Raw genomic sequence first — 24,963 nt, forward strand, 5'->3', positions numbered from 1 at the left:
AGTACATCAGCATGTCAGACTTTAATATGGCAGAAGATAAAGATGTTTATTCTAACTAGTAAAATAAACATAACTTACATCATGGGTAAGATATTCTCCACACTGTCTCACCTGCAGGATTACATCCTGAGGGAAAATTCTTTATGTTCTCTGGTAAAGACAAACATACTGCATATAAAAGGAGATAATAACTGAAAGTTCTCTAATTCCCACTCTCTCCTGAGAGTTAGTGCTTAGGTTATGATCCTGCCTACTGCTCTCACCTCCCTACCTTGTGGCAGGCAACATCACATCTCTGCTAACAAGGGATACTGGGGCTGCTTCAGAGGAGAACTCTGACTTTTTATTTTTATCTAATGTTGTAAAAATAGGTCATGCAGAGTAGCTGGAGGCTGAACAGAGTTCTACAACTCTGCTGATCAAACAGAAAGCTTTGCCAGAAGGGTCATGACAGATATTCCCGAGTGTCTGCACTGAGGTCTGATGTATGTGAACAATTATTCTGGCCTTCAGATCAGTTTCCAAGCTACTTTTCACAGTACTGTGGAGGTAAATGATCTGTCTGCTGGGCACAAGAGGGTCATGAGTAGATGTATCATTGTATTTGTGCTGCTACAATTTGTGAAAAGATCGGTGGAGGACAGCCTGTAAGGGTGCAGTTACATAGGTCAAATTAGAAACTGAAACTTAAATTCTCAAAAGTGGATACCTGTATAGCATCTTTCAGTGAACCTGCTAGCAAGAAAAATGCAGCTGATTGTTCAAAGCGTTGTTTTCCCAACAAAGCAAAAGCATTTTTTAAAGCAGCTTTGCGCCATCTGTCTTCACTGAAGTTCTGGCTGAAAAAGGCAGTCATCTTTTCATCATGCTGGGATCTGCAAAAAGAAATGGAACATATACAACTACTTATTAGGTAACTTTAGCACACAAACATTTAAACAGCATCACTTCAAATTAAGCTCTAATCTTGACTGAATTCTGCTTTGCATTCCTGACTCAATTAAGATTTAATCAAATTTAGCAGAACTCACCTAAACAGACCCCACACCACTGCCTTTTTCTTCATAGCAAGGTAAAAAAGTGCAGCATCTAAGGCATCATTGTTCCTCTGGAATGAAGCTTTTGCAACCTGTAGTAAACAAAACCTACAATTAACTGAAAAATATAAAGGCTGCTTTTAGCTAAATAACATATGTTCTGTGTCAGGGACGATGGTCTAGGTGATGGTGCTACATCTACAAAGCAACAGTAATCCCTGTCAGAATGTTTTATTCATATATGAGAGCTCTCATTACTCTGTATATGTTCTCAGGACTCAAACAAACAGCAGTACTGCCCCTATTCACCCCTCTCAACCACAGTGGGAATTTGCAAATAAAAATATTTTCCTTAAAACTGTTACAGGAATTCATTCTATTAGGTGCAATTCCTCATACAATTTACATACACTTAAGCTATAAAAGTATGTCTTTAATGAACACTGTTTGGTTTTTCTATAAGATTCAGAAACCCAATTGCATATGATTTAGAGTACTAGGGTAATTAAGTTTTACTTCTGGATTCTTTGAGTATCCTGTAACTTTATGAAATGAGTACACTTCTACAACAGATGACTTGGAAATCAAGTAAACTAGAAATGTCTGTTCCACAGATATTTCAGAGATTGTATTACTTGTAATTTAAAGCAAAAACTAATAATTACTCAAATCCATCAAAAGTTACAAGAAAGTAAAAATTCTTAATAAAGTAAGGTTTTCAATCTCATTGGTGCCTGTAGGAAGCAGTTTAAGGTATCTCAGAAAAATACTGAATTTTATCAATTATTAGACCTCCCATAAGAAATCTCTGCATGCAAATGAGATTTGGAGTTATTTTGCTTTCACATAATATAGGTGCATACTTCTAAGAAACAGTAATTTTGAGACTCTTCAGAAGATTAAAGCCTGCATTTATCTGCAGTTCAGCTCTTTTATGTAATAATACTCCATTATAAAAATGTAATTATGTAATAATACTCCATTTTATGTATAATACTCCATTATAAAAAAATACTAAATTTTCAAACAGGAAATTTAGGTTTTATTGACTAATATTTTTAGATGTATTTATTATCTTCAGCATACTCTAAAATACAGGGAAGGGGGAGGAAATCAGGTGCTTCAAAAATGTAAGCAATAAAAATTACCTTCTCAATGCACCTTCGGAGAGTGTTGATATTCCTGACCCACCAACCAATACCCATAGCTCTTAGATCAGACCACTGTGGGTCTCCTTTCTGGATGGCAGGAATCATATTTATCAACTCCTCCTCGGCCTCAGAATGAAAAGCCCATGCAAAATGGCAAGTAGATAGGCCTAAAAAAATCACAAAACAAAAGGCAGAAGATCAAGACTTTTTAATAAACAAATGCAATAGGGCAAAGATGCAAAGTGGGATCTCCAACCCAAGTGTTATATAGATCTGAGAAGTGACTATTTCTCTTAACAGAAAACAGAGCTGCTAACAGAACAGCTGAAATATCCCCACTGCTTCTTCCATTCTTTCCCACTTCCCTGCTCATACATGTTACTAAAGTTATATGGTGAAAGACTGAAAGAAAAATGTCTCCCTTCTGGGGCAGACACTTTGTTTGCTATTTAGGAGGTAACTACTATTCTTTCCTGTATTTCACAATGGCATTTATTCAGATTGCACATGGGAGACACCTGCTGTGATGAAAATAATGAAATAATCTTTATGGTAAGATAAAGACATACTCTTGTAATGCAATGTCCTCATTCTCTCTATGTATCTTTGGGAGGTGTCTTTTTGCTATTCACAGTGCACACAGAGAAGCATTTGCTAATCCTTTGCAAGATAAGGGCCTTAATAGAATTGATATAATTTACAATAAATATACAGGCAATAACAATAACATAATATTGTAAATTAAACATACCCAGGTCTTGTCAGCTCAAGTGGCTTAATTGAGAGATTGAAGAATTACCTTGGTGAAGCAGCTGAGCTCGATAGAGAGGTGGGAGTGATGTCAGAAGGCAGGTGTGCAAGCGCATAGCCAACAAATATCTTAGGCCACATTCATCTAAGGTATCTTTTCCTGTGAAATATATAATACTGACTTTAGAACATGACGGTGACCACAAGAGGCATAGATAAAATAAATGCGGTCAGAGAGGAATGCACGTTTCTAAATGTTCTGAGAACCTGAACTTCAAGTTATTTATTATGTATGAAATACAAGCAAGCTTATATTTAATTTTTTTTCTTTTCTGTTACTGTATCTAATCTGAATAACAGATGCTAGCTTTCAGCTTTGTTATCTCAACATAACTGTCTACCTTTGCTGAGAAAAAAGACTCTTAATTAAGTAATATGTCAATTACTAACCTGAGTAATTCTTATCTCTGTTCTGATCTAGTTCAGTGCTTGTCATGGCCACAGTGTCTGCCAAAGCTACGAGGAACATCTGCTCCAGTCGAGTGAGGCCTGGCAGACTTGAGTGCATGAGGTGGCTTGAAAGGACACTCGCGTGTTCTCGGCCAAAGTGAGTCGGACCATACTGTGACAGATTAATAACTTTGGATTTACTCTCCTTCTTTTCAGGCTCGAAATCAATAAAGTCATCAGTTGTAACAGGCTGAATCTGGAATAGGTCTGAGTAGGGATCCTCTGGTTTTCTCTTAGCCTGATCTTCAGAGCCCTGAGGTATCTTAGAAGGTTCTTCAGAAACGTAAGTGGCATCTTGATCTGCAGCTAGTAGTGCATACAGGGGCAGTGGGGGAATCGAGTCTATCTCTGTGTAGTCTCTAGTTCCATCTTTTCCAGCTGTGATGGTATCCTTTGCAGTGCTACCACTTACGCTAATAGTGCGAGAAAGATGGCGTTTAGAGCTAATTCCTTCTCCAGCTTCAGGGTCTTTAACTATTGCAACTTCTCCTGCAATACATTTAACTAAATGTGATAGAATGGCTTTGGCTCGGCGAACTTTACCCAGATCCATAAGTTCTAATAACTGGGTTGGATGATACTGGGGGAGAGTAGGTGAGAGAAAATGAGCATCTTCAAAAAGACCACCATCCTGAATCAGAGCTGGAGCGACAAAAACATCATCTGCACCTGCCCCATCAACTACGCTGGTCTTCTTTGCTATCCAGCTTGTTTTGAGTGGATCTTGGGTTAAGTCTTCACTAACAGAAACATCACTATCTGCATCACCAGACTTGACAGCGTGTTTCCACTGGGCATAAACATGCATTTCACAGTCCATTCCCACTACCAATATACCATCTCTCACCCAGGACAGTGAAACGGGCAGTGAAGGAGTGCCATCTACAGATGACACCAAGTCAATTGATCTAAGCAACACCCACTTTGACTTTATACCTTGTTTTATGCTACCACCTAGTGGTAAAGTAATGACTGCTACTCCTTCTTTGCTGCTAGTTTGATCTGTTACAATTCCTGAAAGTCTGCCGTACATGAAGATGTTGGCACCAATTCCAACTGTCAATATATGCGAACCATCTTCTTTTGACACCCAGTCCAAATGCACCAAATGCTTGATACCGGGCACCAGGTATTTGTCTTTATTCAAAGAAGCATCTGATTTACTGTAAACAAATAAATTACTGTCTATACTCATCCCTGAATCAAGTACTCTTCCCACCTTAACTAAATCATCCAGATGGATTTCCTGTTCCAAAACCCATTCTGATCCCCCTGTAGACTCACACTCAAGTATACAAACATTCATGGAAAATTCCGTGGAAACGAAGCCATGCTGGATGGGTTGTTTGTACGCTACTGCAAGGCGTCCTGTGTAAGAACAGCTAACAGCAACTGGCTTTCCTTCCACATGTACTGCACTGCTGTTGTCTTCTCCTTCATCATTCATTAAAGGCCATGTGCTCCAGTGATAGGTTTCCTCTTCTTCATCTTTGCTGTTCAGCTCTGTCTCTACAGTACATCTCCAGAACCGCACCTGGTTGTCTGAACATGTTGTTACTATCAAATAAGGTGCAAGGCAGACTGGGTATATTGACGAAGAACTCAGGTGACCTGAAGTTAGAACAAACAGTTACTTTTAGCAATACAGAGTGCTAAGGTTAGCACAACACTGTCTTACCACTGATAAGAGAATTTTACAACCTGGTATTATTTTTCTAAACTGGAGTTGGGTAAGGGCAAAAGCAGTCTTGCAGCTTGGGCAGAACTAATCATCTGCGTTTCTGGTCACTATTCAAGGATGATAAACTGGAACTGAACTAATTCAAAGAAGAGTTGTTAGAATAATCAGAGGAATACAAAGTCTTAGTGAGATGGCAATAAGACGTTAAGATTAGCTTCACACAGCCTACAAAAAAAGGAAACCTAAGGAGGATGGGGGGAGCAAAAAACAGACAGGAGAACCACAGAAGGACAAAAGCAGGTGAGTGCACCAGGAAAAAGAAGCAGTATATACCATATATATTAATGTTGGCAGATGAACAAGCAGGTATAAATTCTTTGTTAATAAATTGAGACTAGTAGTTAAAATTTCCAACTATTAGAGCAGTAAGTTTCCGGAACAGCTTCCCTGTGGTGACTTGATAAATTTACAAAAAAGTAACAAGATATGGATGCAATAATTTCAGAGAGGCTTCTTCGTCCCGTATTTCCTGTATCAGTAAATCAGAATGTGATAGGCTGAAAAGTACAAGCCCATAAATGAGAAGGTAAATCAGTGGACCAACTGGATAGAAAAAGTTTACCTGCTGAAGGAGTTGCTCTTATTACTTCTACACCAACAGGAAGATCCAGATGTTGGCTATACACAAGTCTGGAGCTCAGAATAAGTTTACTGGCAGTCTGAAGATTGGTCATTGATGAAGATCGTGCAATGGGACTTTTGCCAGGTGATAAATCTGAAGAAGAACCCATGGTCCTTTGCTCAGGTACTAAATGCTTATTCTCTGATGAAGTAGCTTCACTTGGCTTTGCTACATAAAAAGTGCCAACAGTGTTTAAAAAATGTTATGTGAGGCATGAATATCCTGTAATCAGATTTATTTTTAGCAGTGCTTAAGTTACATAGAAAGTAACTAGATGATGCATGCTGTGTTCATTTTACTGCACGCTGTGATTATTTAAGTATTCATTCTGAAATCCTGATAGTTTAAGATAAATAATCCAATGTTTAAGTATATTATTTATCCCATTCCAAACCTTTTTACTGGTGTAGAATGCAACCACATTTTCTAAGAAACCTTATTGCTTCTACTGAATTGATAACTTACGGTGAACATTCCTGACACTGAAGCTTCTGGTTGACAAAGGTGACACAATTTCTTTTAAAATAAGCCACCAAGCTTTATGTTTTATTTTAAATAATATGAAAGAAATGTCTGTCTCTAAGAAAATCAGTGACTCACCAACACAGGCTTGCACAGATTGGAGATGAAGATGCCACATGTGAAGAAGGGAGCTGCCATTACTATCTTTTTCAATTACTACTAGATAGAACTTTTCTGAGAAAGATGGTGGACGATACCCTGTAATTTAAACATATTATCTCTATCATGAAGTTTACATTCAACAAATAATTTTCAATTACAGAAGACTCTAAAATGCTAAAAAATTTCTTTACCATCTTGAAAGAAGTTGCTTAATTATAAAACAAAACGTTCAAATAGCAGTATTTAAAACACAGTTCGCTCATGGGTACACAAGAAATACGTTAATAATGAAATAGAATGACTTACAGACAACCTGAGTACCAGAGGTAAATCTAAATTTATTAGATAAATTTGTCTTCCTTGTAAATTTGAACTATTTTGCTAAATTTTAAAGACTCTTTTCCACCTGCCTGCTTGCTTCCTGTTTCTTTTGAAGGTTTGAGTCTACTACCAAATTCCTCAGTTACTTTCTTTAGCATCAACTTGGAAGTCAGATATATTCGCCTTGTCACCTGGAACTACAGCCTGATGCAAAAAATACATTTCTATCCTATTTCATACACAGTTTTTACATACCATACAGCATTCTGAAAAATTTGCTTTGTCATATAAGTCAAAAATGTTTCAGTCTAAGCAAATTAGAATGCCTTTGTTTAATCCTGTTATCATGTAACAACAATTCATATGAGCAACATGAAACAGCTGTTTTATGGGATTCTACTGATTCTCAAAAAAAAAAAAAAAAGTACATGCTGGCTAGATTTCAGTATTGTTTAAGAATATTTTTGGCACCTACTTCATTAATGGAAATTATTATTCTTATTATGTAAGTTATACCTTGTGAAGGCTGGAAAAATATCTCAGTTTCTTTCCCTTCCACATCTTTCTTATGTGGTTTGTATCCCAAAACGAAGCCTTCTTGAAAGACATGAAGCAATTGTGTGTTTGAGCCACACTGAAACGTAAAGCAACAAATATGCTTCCAGAAGAGTACAGTGACAATTTGTACTACTGCAATTATTCTTTTGTGCAGTCTAGCTACCAACACAGATCACTTTCTTTTCTGTTGAAAATTATTGCATCAGAAAACATTTTCCTTTTATATTAGGATCAGTATATTCTAGAACCTATTATTTGTAAATTAAAATAATTTCACCAAAATATACCATGCTACAGAAATTCTGTAAAAACATTTTTGTCACAGTTACTGACAGAAGAATTGGTATCTGGTTTTTATTTCTTTAGCCCTTGAACAATTTACAGTGGCAAAAACTCTTAAGACTTCTATCCCTCTTCAGTGGGAAGACATGTCTGCAGTAAATTGACACGTCCTTCTGTCCACTGACCTTCCTGACAGCAACAGATTTCTTTGCAGTTCCTCCATCTCTCTACAAAGGAGGCTGCTGGCAGTGAAATCCTTTTCTGCGCAGGCAAGAAAAAAATATGTTCCCCAAAGACAGTGATGGCAAAGTTTCCATGTTGCAAAACACCCTCTTTTTCCAGATAAATATGGACAGTATTGCCTGCATTTATCTATATTCTAGGAAAATACCTTGTAAATCTGAACTGAAAAACCCTATGTGATTTATACTTAAAAGACATGGAAATTTATTGACAGATTCAAAAATTCTTTAATTATGTCAAAACGATCTAGATGTCTGATTAAAAAATGGTGAAAAGAGTTTTCACAGGTTGCTTACTAAAAGACAGAGGTGTAATCAAAATATCTTACTGTAAGAACAAGGTGTTCTTACAAGTATTACCTCCTGGTTTGAAATGTGTAATTGTATTAGTAAACACATAAAAATTTCTTACAAGAACAACAAAGGAATTGAAGTCATACCTGGCTAAGATTTTGGAATAGTAAGGTTTAGCTTTTAAGTTTGGGTTTTCAAAAACACTAGTTTTTTCGTTTGGATTTGAGGGGATTGTTTTAAAATGATGGTTAGTAAACCAGTCTGAAAGTTCTGTTTTGGTCAAGATCTACGCTTAGAAAACGTTGTTACACTCTAACAACTCTTTGAGCTCCCTGAAGCTAAAAGAAAGTTTTCTAACTAAAATGTTCAAGGTGCATAAAAAAAAAAAAATAAATCAAGGCAGTTGTTATCACCACTGGGAAATGCCATCTTTTTGTCTCTTATCAGCAAATTAGGTTAATTATAAGACAAAACAGTTAAACACCCTTACATGACCCCCTCCTTAAAGAGTAACCTGTTTACTTACTTTGTTAGTTATTGCATCAAGTTCAATAATGCATCCTGGTCGAGCAGTAGACTGCTGGCTCACAATGTTAAACACTTCCCCAATAAGTTTCTGGAACAGAGCAAAATGACAAGAGTTGGTATATTTTTCCTTTGGTCAGATAGAAATTAGTCATTTACAATAAACTGATACTTTAATTTTCCCTATTGGCATAAATCCTAAGAGACTCGTTCCTATTATTTTGACACTTACCAATAATGTGTTTATCTGCAAATGATTGGCACTGCTGGGAGTCTGCAGATACTCCCACCACCACTGGTGGATAGCACACTAGTTTCTACAGAAACTAGATGTTTATTTGGAGATTTATCCTTTCACAACAGAGCTTAGTATCTGTGCCATGAGACACTCAAATATAATGTTTCACTCTTGTTTAAAGCTTTCAGGTTTTGTCCCAACAAATTAAAAAATAAATCAGTACTGCTTATATATAACTGAATGCTCTATTGATTTTTGCTGCAATGTTCACACTTATTGCTCCTAGAACACATTCCTCAGACTGATTTGGATACTGACAGGCTCAGTCTTGCAGAACAGCTTATAAAATACCAAGAGTGGAAAAAAAAGGAAAGCTGTGCTTCTTTGTACAGTAACAGTGTAAGGTCAAGCTTGACTTTGCCTAATGTCACAGAAAAAGATTTTAAAGCATGAAAAAAGTATTTATTACAGAAAAAGTAAGAACTATTACCCCTAGCAATAACCTGCCAGTTCCCTCCTGTTCCAACATCTCTACCTTTCCTCATATATGAATGTAACTTAGGTGGATACACCCAAGTCTTGCTCTTCTCTCTTCACCTTCCCACTTCACCTTGCTCTCTTCCGAGAAGACAAAGAAAGAAATCCCATTTTTCCTTTGCCCACCTGCTGCCGATATTTTGCTTCACTCCAGACACTTTTAGTAATAATAGCTGCATTTCTGTCTGCTAATGTTTACAGACAACTTCCAAAACATGCAATTTTGCAAGGTATAATGCATAAGGCCCTAGACAGAATGGCACAAACATTACACAAAACTAAGTGAAGACAAAACAGTGGAGTAGAAAAAGTTGCCTTAATTAGTTTTATTTTAATACTTTCAAGACATTGCTAAATAAAACTTACAGATGTTTCAGGGTCAGATAATTCATGTAGAAGTTTTCGTGCATCTACAACAGCTTGATAGAGTCTCAGGTTTTTGCCATCAGATGCAACAAAGCAAGCACTAGCAGAGTTGCAGTATGTACCTAACAGAAAAGACAAAAAATTCATTTTAAGATGGCAGTCAAATGCCATCAAGTAGTCTATTACACTTCACAGTATCTGAATGTGTTTCTAATATAATTTTCATAAAGTACTGAAACAAAACTAAGCAAATGTGTGTATTTAAAAAGATCATTATTTATACTTTGAACTAGTTCCCTTTCTGCTCACTCATGTAAATTAAAATCCTTCTTAAAGTTGTATGAATTCTGCTTGGAACATTCATGTTTACAAACATTGTTTACATGCAGAAAAACTAACTTGTAGTACATCTAAGGGAAAACTACCATTCCTTAAAATGGTTACTTTCTCTTCACTATCACCTCTAAGGAGGTGCTTGGAAGGGCTAAATCTAGCTTCCCTAAGTACTCAGAGATGATGCACAGCAAGAAGCTAAGGTAAACTGTTCAAAAAGCTATTACCTCTAGATATTTTTCTTGTTTACTTTCTCCAGGCTCTTTGGATAAGATTTATTTCTATGACTATTTCCTTTTACTCTCCAATTAAACATGCAGATTTAAAAGTGGAGGGAGAAGTATATTTGTAATAGCGAGTAATATATTAAAAACTGTACCAGAATAGTTTTGGTTTTTTCTTCTCTGCCTTGACACACACACACACACACACACAGAAGTTACTGAATCCACAGTAACTAGACACACGAAGACCAGATGAGATGTGTTAAAGTAGCTCAGCCTCAAATGAAATAAAAGGCTTAATTTGCCTAATACAGGGAAGTTGCTGAAAAGTTAATAAACTCCAAATTAATTCTACAGCACACATTGTTAACTCTGTATGAACACATGCTAAGTATACTCACCAAGGCAATAGCTGGGAATAAGTGTTGGAAGCCAGGCAACATTAGAGAAAGCAGAGGTATGAAGAGAGTTAATTCGAGCCAATTCAGAGACTCCTCCAGTGTATGACAAAGGTCCTATGGGGTCTACACGCCACAGAATCAGCTCACTATAGATTGCATCTGGGTCATGGAATGTATGGGTTGCTGCATTATTAAGATGCTGCCTAGAAGACCCTTTCACATGTCTAGCAGAATTTTTTCTGCTTATCTTCTCAGAGTCCGAGGAACTGCCAGATTCAGGAGTTAATAGAGCATTGTGATGAGATGATGTTAGCAGTAATGGTAAAACAGAATGGCAAGCTAGATCACTGAGATGAAAACGGTGGCCACAGTACCTAAATTTATGTAATACAGTTAGCACAGTGGTGAAAGCTGATTTGTCAGCAAAAGTAACTGCCCACTGATTGAGAGATCCATCTATATGTTTGGAAATCATCATCACTGTGGGAGGAACTATATTCCTATTTGCACTGCCCTGAGGAAAGATTGGTCTTTTATTTGCTGGAGTCTTGTCTGGGAGGTCTATTGTCTTCTGATGTACAGCATTACTGCTGTCTTTGTAAAAGACAGGGCAAGCATACATCATAATATTTTTACTAAGGGAACTAGCATCTCCTGACGGAAATGCAACAGGAATCCTAGAAGAAAATGAAACCTAAAAAAAAAAAAAAGAAGATAATTAGAATATAACAACCCAGATCCAGATTAAGTCTGAATAAATTTTAGCTGTTTCACAGGAAGTACTTAGAAGTCAATTCATACTGATGTCCAAATATAAAAGAAAGGACACAATGATTGTTGATTAAGATCATAAATAATAAAACAGTTTCAAATATACAATACCTGAACTTGTCGAAAGATGCCTGGAGTACATTCATCTAAATATTTAACATGCCATACCAAGAAGGTACCATCAACAGGATGGATAGTAAAAAGCACGTCTGGATTTTTGTTCCATTCAGTGAGGAGCAACTCAATTTTCCGATCTAACAAAACTGTTGGGAGAGGCATGCGTAGGCCTGCTGGTTGAGATGTTTTAGGGCTCCCCTCTCTTTCTCCATCTTCATGTTCTGAAGAGCCAGTACCAGTCCCTGTCTCTGATTCTCTATCTATAGATAAGTCTACAACAGAAAAGAAAGGGGCCGTTTTATCCATTTCGAAGATTCCCTGCCAGTTTCTATTCAAAACAACTGTTCTTAAATCTGCTTATAATAGTGTCTGTAACATTCATGCACACTGAGGGTTTGATATATCTGCTTTGGTCTGTCTGTACAAACTGGGAGGCCTTTGACCACTGCTCTTAACTATGCCATACAAATAAATATAACCATAAAATCAGATATTTAGAGTGATGCCCTGGCCTAATATTCTTCTGGTCAACAACAAAACCCTACACGTTTTATATGAATGCTGGTTCCAAATGAATGTGGGAAGTTTTTTGTGTTTAGAAGTTAGTCATGAGATACATGGTTTGTGATCGCTGATGAAGCAGCATGTATTGCATGTTCAGCAAGTATTACCACACTCCTAACCGCTGCATTGGTAATCTAGATTTTAAGAACCTAGGTATTATAAATGGCAATCAGTGTGCTGCCACTAGTTGGTCTTACTGGCTTCTGTAGACAGTATTTTTATTTTTACCCAACCTAACTGGCCAAATGACCCTGAGTTCTCTCATTTCTCATATTTCTCATTCTCATCCAAAAAAAGGTATTTCTGGTAGTATATGTTTTCCATTATTAATTCCAAAGGTTGAAAACATGAATCTTACCAGTACTGGAAACAGTGCATTTGCATTAAAATGGGGCTAAATCCAACCCATATTAAAGCTTGCTATAAATTGGTATGTCACTACTGAACAATCAGATTGTAAGGTAAATAGAGAGCAGGTCTTAGTCATAATTTCATAGCTCAGTGAAATATATCAGTGAAAATAGAAATGAGAGACAAAAACTAACTTTATTTTCACTATGTATTTCACTAGTACATTCTAACAGAGAGTACTCTGAATTTTTCCTGCTTAAAAACACAGAATACAGAATTTCAGCTGGAAGTATCTATTTATGTTACATGAGCAGTAAAATGTTAGTACTTTTAATTCTTGTGCAAAATTGCATTAAGAATTCAAATAATTATTGTGTTACATATCTCAAGATTACTAACCACGGTCTAATTTCCTACGCAAATCTCTCTCCTTTTCTTCCTTTTCCTCTTCCTTTTCAACCTCAACGTCAAAATCTTGCTCTACTTGCTGTTCAGAAATATTTCTTAGATTCTGCATGAATACTTCAATAGAGGATGTAAAATTATATTCTTTATTATTCAACCAGTGAACAACAAAGCCTCCACTTCCTTCTTCTGTATTAAAAGCTGTGTCAGCCGGGACTGATGGAATATCTGTGGACATATTTAAACAAATAAAAAACCAAATACATTAAAGCCCAATATATTAAACCTCTTTTATATCTAAATATGTATGTACGTACACACAGATTTCTCAGTTAAGACATTTAACTTATTTGAGGTACAACATAATTTGTGCCTGCAAGATTAGAAAAGGTAAGATGCAGATCAAGTTGTTACATGCAATTTTAATACAGAAATTTAAAGATATCTTAACATCAATTAATTTACATGATATTTGATTCTTATGTGAATGGTAAATTCACATAATTCACAAATTTGACAGTTCTAATTGCTCATTTTCATATATTGCAGTGCTGTCATTTCGTGTACAGATTTTAGGTAAGGCACGTAATTGCTCTTTAAACTTATGCTTTTTTATAATATTCTGCATTATTCTATAAAAAGCAGATGGTTTCTGGCCAAAAAAAGCTGTAATTTTTTTTATTCACTTCATATATTCTGTATGCAAATACTCTATTCATTGTATACCATTGCCTTCTAAATCCCAACAATCAAATGCCAAGCAGACTCAAAATTTAGGATTCCTTTGCTTTCTGACATGAAAAGATAAATTTAGCTGGCTTTTTAAAGTGCTGTAGGTATTCAGAATAAGTTCAGCCTTATCTGTCTAACAAAACTCAATTTCAAGTAACAAACTTGTGAAACGTCTTCCTAGAAATTTCCCATATGCAATTGAGAAATACAAAGAATGTGCATCTCATCCCCTTTTACTTTTTTCATTTTGTGCACATGCATTACTACAGTTTAATCAACAGTTGTACTTCACCTGTATTAGGGTTGATGCTTGCTGCTATATGGAAGCGCCCAACTGCATTTGCATGGTGTGAAATGTGTCGCTGAACTTCATGAGTACCCTGTTGATTTGGCAATATATCTATGTGGGTAGTAAGAATTGTAGGTCTCCTTTGTCCTTTTCTTATAGTTTTCAAATAGTGAATTGTCTGGGATATATATAAAAATAAAATAAGAAATACTAAAAAACCTGTAAAATAAAAATTCTTACACAGCTTAAAGCTTTTTCATTTCCTTCTACACAAGAAGTGAAGACTAATTAAAAAAGGATGCTTTATTTTAATAGATTTCACCAGAGATTAGCAATACCTAGGTACATCAGTTCTGCCCAAAGGCAAAGCTCTTCTAAAAGTACCTATAATATCTGCTCCAACAGCAGCACAAAAATACACACTACTTCACATAACAACCATAAACAAGATTACAACAATCTATAACCAGTAACCTTTGCAATGCTATTCTATGATGAATTCTTTTTGTGTAACTGAAAACTGTTTAGACTCCAACTGATTCAACAGCCCAAAGCATAATTGGTTCCACTCCTTCTCTTTGTTGATGGTCATGATACATAAAAAACTTGGTCTGATTGTAATAGTCTTCAAATGAGTTGTGGGATGTTGGGGTTTTTTGGTTTGTTTTCTTTTATATTCATAGGTTTTCTCTTACCATTACCTTGATATGTATGACACTGTAATTTCTAGTCCCATAATACCACCTTTTTGAAGCTGCAATTATTGAATTACGTAATTAAAAATTAGGTGTTTATTTACTATTTGCACTGTTTTTATAATAACAGACTTTCAGACCAAATCAGAATGAAATCATCACTTACGATTCCATATTAAACATTGTCTCTTCCCAAAACTACTTATTAGCTACATAAAAAGGAGACTGAATTTTAAAAACATGAAGCTTGGGTGCAGAGTTCCAAAGTCTCTGACTTCTTCAGTGTTTCATAATAGACATGAAAAACTGATATGAATTAATTCAGACTATTATGCTTGGCTTGTAAGAACTAGATAATATATATTCTTAAGATTTCTACATCCTTTATATAAATTTTAGGAATCTGGACATAAAAACTGGCAAAAGTATTTATTTGTACCTCTAGTGCATGCTCTATCTTGTCCCGTTGCTCTTCACAGATGTTGCTGCTAATGCTGGAAGTTTCACAGATCTGCTCCCCAAGAAGAGGATCTTCTGGTAACAATGTCTCTGCCCAGAGCCGACAGGTGCCATCAAGACACGATGTGAGTAATGCATTGCAGACCGAACCCCTAACAGACATATCCAGGCAATCGAGCAGAAATTAGGGAACCATCCAAGCATTTAGTAGTTATTGTTTCATCCAGATTTATGCTTTTCCCCTAACTAAAGGTTTTATATCGCTAGTGATTTTTGGCATGCTGATAAACCCATAGATCATTGGCAAAAGTGCATGTGAACATGAAATTATTTTTATTTTATAAATACAACAGTTATAAAACTGCAGTTATGAAACTGCCTGAACTGTCTGACTTGTTGGACTATGTGAAGAATTCATAAATTGTATTAAACAATAAAAAGTGAAATTGAACAACTAATTAAACACCAGTATATACAATAAAGTACAGAAAACAGATTAATAAATGCTAGTTGCTTAAACAAATATTTTATTTCTAATTTCATATCATCATTTGGCCCTACATATATGATACCTGGAATAACTTGAGAAGGCACTGAAATTTAGTCCATATTTTAGAATAAATCTCACCTGCTAATGTGACTATGACTACTTTTTTTTTAACTAGGTAATAAAGAAACTTCTGGGAATAGGCCGATCTGTTTTATTTCTTGAACGCATAAGCAGAGAAATCTAATAATATTCTTGATTTCTTGATGGCCAAACTAAATAGAGCATTACAAAATACTTGGTCAAATGCTTGATTTTTTTGAAAAAAACAACAACAAAACAATAAATAAAAATATTTTTCCAACCTGGGCATGTGCTTGCTCGTATTACGCCATGAAAGTCCTGTCACTGCTCGAGGATGTGCCAAGGAAACAAATGAGAACTCAGCAACCTCTGAGCATTTTTTTTCTTCATTCTCTTGGGGCAGAAGAGATGACTTCCAACCATTCATAGGATACCAAACCTTTAAGAGGCAATCACCCTAGGTAGAGCAATAAAAAACCATGGGGTTAGCGACCTATAATTGCCATATAAAGAAAATAACAAATAAGAAAACTGCTGTTCTGTTATCATTCACGAAAACTTGATCTGTGGTCCACAACTATTGGCAATTTTTCACACAACCTATTTCTGAGACCACTTATTTTATTGATGGTCACTCTGGAATGAGTTACAGGACTGAAGAAATATTCTGCTGGCAACATTCGCTCCCATAGGAATTCTGATTCCATTTCAGTTGGCCCCCTACTCTCCTCTTGGTTCTCTATGCATTTTCTGCATAGCACATATGCATGGTTAAATCCCATGTCCATTTGCCTGTAAAGATAGAAGCCAGAAATAGCTATGCTGCAATATTAGGGTCATTAAGAGTCATTTTCCCCACTGGGACAGCCCATGCTGTAAGTCTCTGCTGGTTCCACCAGCACAGCCTATGCTGCCTTGGGCACCACTGATGTAGCCAACAAACAAAACTGGGATGCTGACACAGCAAAACTACAAATGCTGGTAAGTGAGACTGGAGTTTTAACTATCCTGATGATAGCTAAGGACAACATGGCCATTATGACAACAGTACATTGTACACAGCTGGTTACCACACTGTACACAGCTGGACTGGAGATACAAAATAAATTAACAAATTACAAATCTCTGAGAGTGCAGATAAAAGGTAGTATTTCCTGACAAGCATCAAGAAGTACAGAATCTGACCAAAGATTCTGCAAGAAAGATGTCTGACAGGCAGTCCTGTTAAGAATTAAGATCAAAGCTATGTCTCTTATGAAACAACAGTATAATGCTGCTCTGCAGACAGAAAAAAACCACATTGGCCTCATATGCTTAGTCAAATAATTAGTTATATAAAAGTATATTAATGGGAAATTGAAATATGGAATGAAACAAATCTTCTGATAATTTTCTAACCACAAAAATGTAATGTTTACTAAGGTGTTGTAAGCACATTTTTTAGTCATAAGACAATGCAGCCCCATACTCAGTTGTCCTCTTCAGTAAGTGTAAGAGACCAGCAGTTCCTAAAATTCAATTCATTATTCAATCAACTTAAGAGTGCAAGCAATAAATGCTTACCTGTCCAGATCTGAAAGCGAAAAGGGGATCAGTGAAATGAGGATGACATAAAAGCAAACTATGAATTGAAAACTTAGCTTGAGTTGTAATGACCTAAAAAATACGCCAAACTAAACAGAAGTTAAGAACTGATAAATTAACTCAGAATTCACTGAATAGGAAACATTCCTAATTTCTCCATTGAGGAGTGAATATTATAATAGTTTAAGTGTATGTGTTCTGTCATAAGCATCTAGCTTATAAAATGTTTATGTAGATGAAAGTTCTTTTAAGTATGCTTTATCTAAAATACATATATGTAGAAGTCTGTATCACTGCCACTGTATTTCAAGACTGATTCTCAAATATTTAGTAGAAGTACACAGCTAAATTCAATTTCTTGTTGCTGAGATTCACGGAATTACATGAAAATCCAGCATTACATGAGATGATAATTTAACTTAGCTCAGACTATAATACAGCATATGGTACAGGATTATTTATATTAGTTAATTTCCTTTTGTCAAACAAAACATTGCAAATATTGTTTTTTTAATTTTTTTTTTGTCCTTACCTTCCCAGCTGTTGCAAAGTATTCACCATCAGGAGACCATGCCATCAAATGTACTGGTACTGCAGTCCTGAAGAATACGGGAGTCAAGTTTTCAAGTTTCAAGTTGTAAGTAATGTCTATTTATTCTATAGTATTATTTCATATGTATTCAGTGCATAACATATTACTGTTCATTATGCAAATATTTTATAGGTGTTTCCTTAAGCATGCTTTAGAAATAGAAGCATAAGAAGCTTTTGCTAAAACGAAACAAAATATTTAGTATTTTCAGTTTTACAGAAAACCAGCCCATAAAATAAATTGTTTTAAGTACAGCAAGCATAGCCTAGATTTAGTGATATCACCTAAGTGAAGTTTGTCCCACTAACTCTACCTCCCAGTGAAGCCCAGAAAAATAGCTCGAAGAAACAAAACTGAAAATCTTATAGATAATTTGTGCTATTGTTTATATATGACTACAGCTTATGGGTCACCTGTCTGAAAGAGTAAAGCAATCTATAGTGTTTTGTAGGCACAGAATCTAAAATGGCTTCAAAAAAGACAACAGAATACAGGTTCATAAGCAGTTGCTTCGCAAGACTTCATATATAGAGAAATGACAGATCACAAAGCACTTTTCTCACATGGATCTCAAATAGAACTGGATAGAGGGTTTCAGGACACCCCTCCTAAGACCCAGGAAGCAGCTCATCTTTATCAATGCAGTTATGTGCCTGGTATTGCTCCTCTGTTCAGTCTCATCTGATATCTCAGCACTCCTTTCAAGGATGAAAGAATGGGAACAATTTTGATGCATTGCCAACGCTACAGTTTGAGTAAGCCTTTTGCCCAGGTTATTTGGTGACAAGTCACTTGAAGTGAGGAATTTTTGTTTGGGGTAACTTAAATTTTTTTGAATTTTATGATATTTTAAGCTGATTTAAAAGCATATGTTAAAAAAATGTTTTTGGAGAAATGATAGGGTTGATTTGAGATAATATTGCAATTTGTCTTAAAGTAAAAACAACTCACTTGCACTGCCAGACACATTCCCAGTCATTTAGAACTGGAAAAATTCTATCATCTTCATCCTGACTGTCAGGATCATGATCTTCACCTTCTAGAATGTTACTAGATGGAGGGGCCCACAATTGCAAAAAGTCAGTTGCTGTCAGCAGCCTGTTACCTGAAAGTGAGTAATTAAAACTGTGAAACCAAGAGCATATAATATGATGCACATATATTGAAAGATTAAGGCTTTGTATTTCCTTGAAAATTGTTCAAAACAGGTTGAAAACTCAACTTTATGAAGTCCATTTTAAGTAGCTTATGGTATTACATCATATTATACAGCTGTTTTAATGAAAATTTTTTAATTTATAATACCTTTTCAGAAAGAACATCAAGGGTTTTTTAGTGACTTCAAATGGTAAATCATATTTATTAATGAATGTTGCAGATGCCAAATAGCCATTCACATCTCAAATACATATGCATTGTCATACATCTTATAAATATCTGTGTCAGGGTACATTGCTGAATTTAACAGTGATAAAATCCTATTTAAATAATTATTAGTGTTGATTTAAGTCAGTTAGCAACTTAACACTGTGATTCCCAAACTAAGACCTTGCATCAGACCCAAACAATTGGCACAGCATCTTCACAAATGCTGACTGTAGCGTTGCATTTAACACATGGCTGCCTGAGCACACATAACCTAAAACTTTCTAATTCTTTATCTCACTTTATTACAATAAATATAATTTGTGTTCAAGTTCTTCTAACTACAAATGTCAAACAAATACTTCACAAACTTCACATTACCTTGAGGATCCCATGCCAGGTTGTAAGTCACAGAATTGAGGAAGAATTGACCCGTTTTAAGCCACTGACATTTAAGCTGCTGTAGTTTAAAAACAGTTTAGGATTAATTCTCACATCAACAGCAAAATACAGAGATAATGGTATTTATTTCCTTCTCTATGAAATGTCTACTAAGTCTGTTGCAAAAACATTCAGTACCCAATAGTAGACTGCTGAATCTAGTTTTAGTGATATCTTCAATTGTTTTATAGAACTTGAATGCTTCACAGAGTGACCTGTCACACACAGGAATGCATCTGCAGATTATTTTAAGCTAGCTAGCTCACATACTAGTTAGCTACACATATGCATAGTTATAACTTAAGGGATAGCAGTATAGATGCAACAAAGACTGTAAAAACCTGCCTGAGAAGATAATTAATGATTGAGTGCTGGGCCATGGCTCTGCTGGTAACACAAGTCTAAGTCATATTTCCCTACCACAGATCTGGTGACCTGTGCAAGTTAAAGAAACACCATTTGCCACCATGCCATTCTAGTATGAGATTTAAGAACAAGGTGAGGGTGTGAACTTGTAAGAGCAGTCCCCAGCTGGTCATGCAATGGAAGATTCCACCCGTCCAATTTTATTGTGGATGATGGAAAAAATTTATCCATTAGTCTTTTATATGCCAGTGTAATATTATAATAACAATAACTGGCAGAGAGAGTTTTGCTTCTTCTAAGAACCTAAACAAAATTACAGTCATAAAATACATACTTACAATATTTCTTTTATGACCATTTATACCAAGTGGTTCAAAAATGCAAACAGCATTTCCATATGATGCTGCAATCTAGAAAAAAAGAAGACTCAAAATGTAAGGTCAGGATACTAGTGTAACCACTTTTAGTATTCCAAAATAGCTAAAGAATTTCCTGCACCTCTTCCAGGTGCTGTTCAAGAAAAGTAAATCTAATACAAATATCATTAATCGTGTTATATGTATACTTTCTAAGGAATCTGAGAAATGTATAAGATGTAAGATTTTAACTCTTAAGTAGGGAAGACATTGTTCAGTGGGATAAACACTGACAATCAGATCTAATACATTCTTCTAGGGTAACTACTATTAATGCATAAGGGAAAGCTGATGCCTTCACTACTGCTGCTCACATTCTGTCTACTTCACAGCTAACTAATCAATTAATTATCCGTGGCTGGGTATCAGTGTGTTCCCAGATTCTATTTTGTACCACTAAATAATAATTAGTAGGAACAGGAAGGACTGTAAGTTTATTTTGAACTATGAAATATATTTTCAGGAGAGACAAATGGTGAACAGAGAAAACTGGAGTACTTATACCACTGAACACCTCATTTTATTTCACCCACTTATCTCACAGAGACCTCAGAAATGAAGAAGCCAATAGTCACATACTTATGAGTACTTGTTACTATTTTGAGTCAAACAATTCTATGTACTAGTACTATGACTACTATTTGATTTTAAAAATCCCTTTTTCTACTTTAAACGATTTTGAAAAGAAAAACTATTCAAGTTCTTCCCATTCAGGATCTGGTTTCCTATACATGGTCATGATGTCAAAGTTTCATGACATTTATTATGAAATATTTCCTCTTCAGGGGGAGGGGAGTGGGGAGAGGGGAGAAAGATTGCAACAACACACTTTCAAAGAAAACAACAGACCATGAATCTGAACAGAGTCCTGAATGCAGAACCTCCAAGGGGTTCATGGTGATCCTGCAGGAGCCAGTTGTGCAGCTTCCAGTCCCTACTGGGACTTCACTGCTGCAGTGCAGGAGCTTTGCCAGCTAAACCTGCCTGAATCTTAACTAGTGCTTCCTCAATGCTGCAACCAACTTTTAACTAGCTAGTATTAGTAGACAGAGACAACTGACAAATCAAATCTGCTTAATGCACTACTACAATTCACAGAAAGTATTTTTTTCTCAGTGATATAAATTGTCTCTTTAACATTGTTTAGAGATTAAATAAAACCACAAAGCCATTCAAGGGACTATGCAGTTATGATGGCTCATGCTGTTACACTTGTAAACACATTAAAAATATTTTCTGAAAAATAAAGTATTTCTAATTCATTACTTTGCAGGAGACACAAATAAATATACACACTCACATGTGTATATTTATGCCTGATGATATGAATGATTTATTCATGTCATCTTTAGCAAGAAGAAAGCATACAAGAATGGAGGAAATAACAATGGCTTTAGAACCATCCCAGTTCTAATGCTGTACTGTTAACCAATACATAGTTCCCCATTTTGTGAGAAGTGTTATCTCCTGCATCCCCCTCCCCCACATAAAAAATAACCATTAAGTTGAAATAATTTGCTGACGAATACAAGAGGTGTTAATCAGAAAGTTACAGACCAGTAAAAACTGATTTTTGTCATTACATTAACTTATTAATACCATTAACATGTTAAGTTCTGTTTAAGTATTTCTTTTAGAATATTCCCCAATTTTTTAAAGTTTAATCAAATTTATAAAAATCCTTACCCTGCCTTGTTGAGAGCACTCCACACAACTGATCTGGATGTTTCCATGTGTAGCACCAGGAATAATTTGCACACATTCAAAGTCATTTGCCAGAATAACAATGTCACAACCAGAGCCATATGCCTGGAACATTTTTAAAAAGAAATACAATTACAAATTTGTTAGAAAAATCTGAAGAGTTATTAGACTATTTATGCTCTTAAGAGAACTGTAAATACCTCCATTGAAACAAGATTTTATTCTGTAGGGTTTGTTCCTCAACAATTCGGTGTAGCACCAGCAGAGTAAGGAACAAGTAAAGACGAAGTAGCAAAGGACACCTTAAAGCTGCAAGGGTTTAAATCATTGCAAACAAACAGTAAAAAAACCCAACCAACCAAACAAGCAAAACAAACAAAAAACTCAAGCCCAAACTTACTCTAGAACTTATGCTCCATGGGTACTTCTACTTTTATTTGTTTTGTGGAGTTGGCTTAGTGTTTAGTTGCTTTCCCCCCCACTCCCCAATTCCTTCTGCCTCTTAGAGCAACACTGGCAAGAGTTTACTATTCAGGTACATTTATTCTTTATTACTGAATTTGCATATAGATTTCTTAAATATGTGAATTAAATTAAATTATTATTTTATGTAAGAACCTAATTTCTGGGATATTCTGAGTTTTAAGAAATACACATTACTACAAGACTACAAAACAACATGGATTTGTCCTGGCTATATTGTATCTTGTGCAATACACACTACAGTCTAAATAATTTGTTCAAGAACAAGTAACAGAATAATGACAGCTTGCAGCACTTTTTTTTTAGCAGGATAACTTATCTATCTGTCTGCCAACCTTTCTCTGTCCTGGTGCATAAGAAGTCTGAGGAAAAAGGCTTCATGTGAAAGTACAGTTACTGCTAAGCACAAGAAAGGGTCAGCAAAACAAGCAGCAAAGCAGGAACTCAGGCCTCAGAAATTAACACAACATATGATTGCATGCATAAAAATGAAAACTGTGGACAAAACAGATTGTCTAAAAGAATGCCAAGGTCATTTCACAATAATAAAATGAGTCAGTGTTGTCTGAGTCCTCAAGCCCACAACCTTTTTTTCTAGGAAGCTCTGAGGAACTGATACTGGAGTTATTCACAGTGCAAGCAGAAGAGGGGAAAAAAAACCCCAAACAGCTCAAGAACTTGTTAGTGAGGGATTATCTATGTAACAGAATATCCTAGCTCTTTGATAACGAGGCTATGCAATTATTAGACCCAGTCTGCAAGGGCTTAAGTTATCATTAAAATGGAATAGATTTACAGAAAGTAAGAGAAACAAAGAGGAGATTCTGAGGTAAGTTCTGGCACTGAACAGAAAGTCTTTTTGCTTTGTTGTGTTCCTATTTTTTATATTGGAACTTATCACAAAACAAAATCCAGCGGTGCTGAGGAGTGCAGGGCAGAACAGAAAATGTTCATACTAGGATGGAAGAAGACACCAGGATGCTAATGCCCATAAGTAGACAGGAAAACAGAAGCAGATCCTCTTTTTTCCAGAAGTTTATTCAGAATTCTAATGTTCATAAGCATGTGATTCTCCTACCGTTTACTTCAAAGAGTGAGCAATTAAATCAGCAAAGAATTGAAAGACTCCCTTTCATTTCAACAGGCAGCCTCATCATTACTAATACAAACCTACAAAAAATGCATGATTTGAATTGTTATCTAACAGTAAAAGAAAGGTACTGATCCACTTAAAACAAGAACTTATGCCTTTTGGATAGCCTATTTTTTTTATTGGTATTGATAACTCGACTCACGAATTTCCAACTAAATTAAACAAAATTTATCTCTAGATGCAATCCTGTTAGCAGGATTCATGCCTCAAAAATAATATAGGGAAAGAAAAAGACTTCTCAAGTTTAATTTCCTTATGCTTACTGTTCCTAAATACACACATTTGTGTGTGTATAGTTGATAAGGCAGATAAAGAAAATATTTTCTACTTGGGTACCTCTGTGAAGCAAAATAATTTAGTGTCTTCCTTTTTGAAGTTTTTATTTTTCTCTTGTTCCCTCTTTGCATTTCTTATTATTTCTTATTATTTCTTATTATTTCTTATTATTATTATTATTATTATTATTATTATAGCAACAAAGGAGTATTTTTGTGGCTAATTTTACAATTCAGCAATTTATTTTTACAAACAATTTATTTTTACAAAGTTAAGTAAAAAGCTGGATGTGAATTAAAGGGGAGGTTTTACAGTAGAATTTTTTTTCCTTAAAGAATCATCTTAAAGAAGATGCAGAGACCTCTTTCTTATGTAAAATCTTATTACTGTCACGCATAACCTTCCCTTCTCTGCCTGTGTTTGGCACTGCACCACCAAGTGACTCAGGACACCTATGCATGCTATGCCAAGAGGGGATTTACTCCTTTATAGACCCAAACACATACCCAGCATCAAAATATCAGCCTTCAGCTCTTGGTTCTGGGGTTATTTTCTCAGTACAGGTATTTATTCTGAGGATGTTACTCATTCCTTGAGATTATATTAAATTTACCTTAAATGTTAAATTTGCTTTGAGAAGTATGCTTATTATAACACCACTGCTGAGAAAAGGTGTTCCCTAATTCTAAAACAGTCTGCTTTTTCACATTTATAAGTCCCCAAATTTCTCAAAACAGAAAAGGTCAATATACTTTTCTGTACTGAAAGCTATTTGCAAATTTCACATTATATGTCAGATATAAATCCAAATTTTCCATTTGATTGCTTTTATGAGGCTTTTCTAATACATTCAATATATTAACGTGTTTATAC

At 35.4% G+C, this 24,963-nt stretch overlaps 1 protein-coding gene across 2 annotated transcripts in view; it reads right to left on the bottom strand.

Annotated features, from left to right (window-relative positions):
- The window catches only part of DMXL2 (Dmx like 2), a 51,762-nt gene that overhangs the window by 21,131 nt on the left and 5,668 nt on the right, over nt 1-24,963 (bottom strand). For both annotated transcript variants that reach the window (XM_030456724.1, XM_030456725.1), the window contains exons 2-22: nt 22,161-22,283; nt 20,397-20,468; nt 19,633-19,711; nt 18,838-18,991; nt 17,827-17,893; nt 15,992-16,167; nt 15,120-15,291; nt 13,989-14,163; nt 12,959-13,192; nt 11,639-11,916; nt 10,757-11,450; nt 9,799-9,920; nt 8,659-8,748; nt 7,273-7,390; nt 6,412-6,531; nt 5,752-5,979; nt 3,389-5,059; nt 2,988-3,098; nt 2,186-2,355; nt 1,032-1,129; nt 710-875 (exon numbers count right to left, since the gene is read on the bottom strand). In XM_030456724.1, coding sequence (XP_030312584.1) covers nt 710-875; nt 1,032-1,129; nt 2,186-2,355; nt 2,988-3,098; nt 3,389-5,059; nt 5,752-5,979; nt 6,412-6,531; nt 7,273-7,390; nt 8,659-8,748; nt 9,799-9,920; nt 10,757-11,450; nt 11,639-11,916; nt 12,959-13,192; nt 13,989-14,163; nt 15,120-15,291; nt 15,992-16,167; nt 17,827-17,893; nt 18,838-18,991; nt 19,633-19,711; nt 20,397-20,468; nt 22,161-22,283 — 5,118 coding nt within the window. The remainder of the gene's footprint in view (nt 1-709; nt 876-1,031; nt 1,130-2,185; nt 2,356-2,987; nt 3,099-3,388; nt 5,060-5,751; nt 5,980-6,411; nt 6,532-7,272; nt 7,391-8,658; nt 8,749-9,798; nt 9,921-10,756; nt 11,451-11,638; nt 11,917-12,958; nt 13,193-13,988; nt 14,164-15,119; nt 15,292-15,991; nt 16,168-17,826; nt 17,894-18,837; nt 18,992-19,632; nt 19,712-20,396; nt 20,469-22,160; nt 22,284-24,963) is intronic.

The sequence above is a fragment of the Calypte anna genome, chromosome 10 (genome assembly GCF_003957555.1).
Source record: "Calypte anna isolate BGI_N300 chromosome 10, bCalAnn1_v1.p, whole genome shotgun sequence".
Lineage (NCBI taxonomy): Eukaryota > Metazoa > Chordata > Aves > Apodiformes > Trochilidae > Calypte > Calypte anna.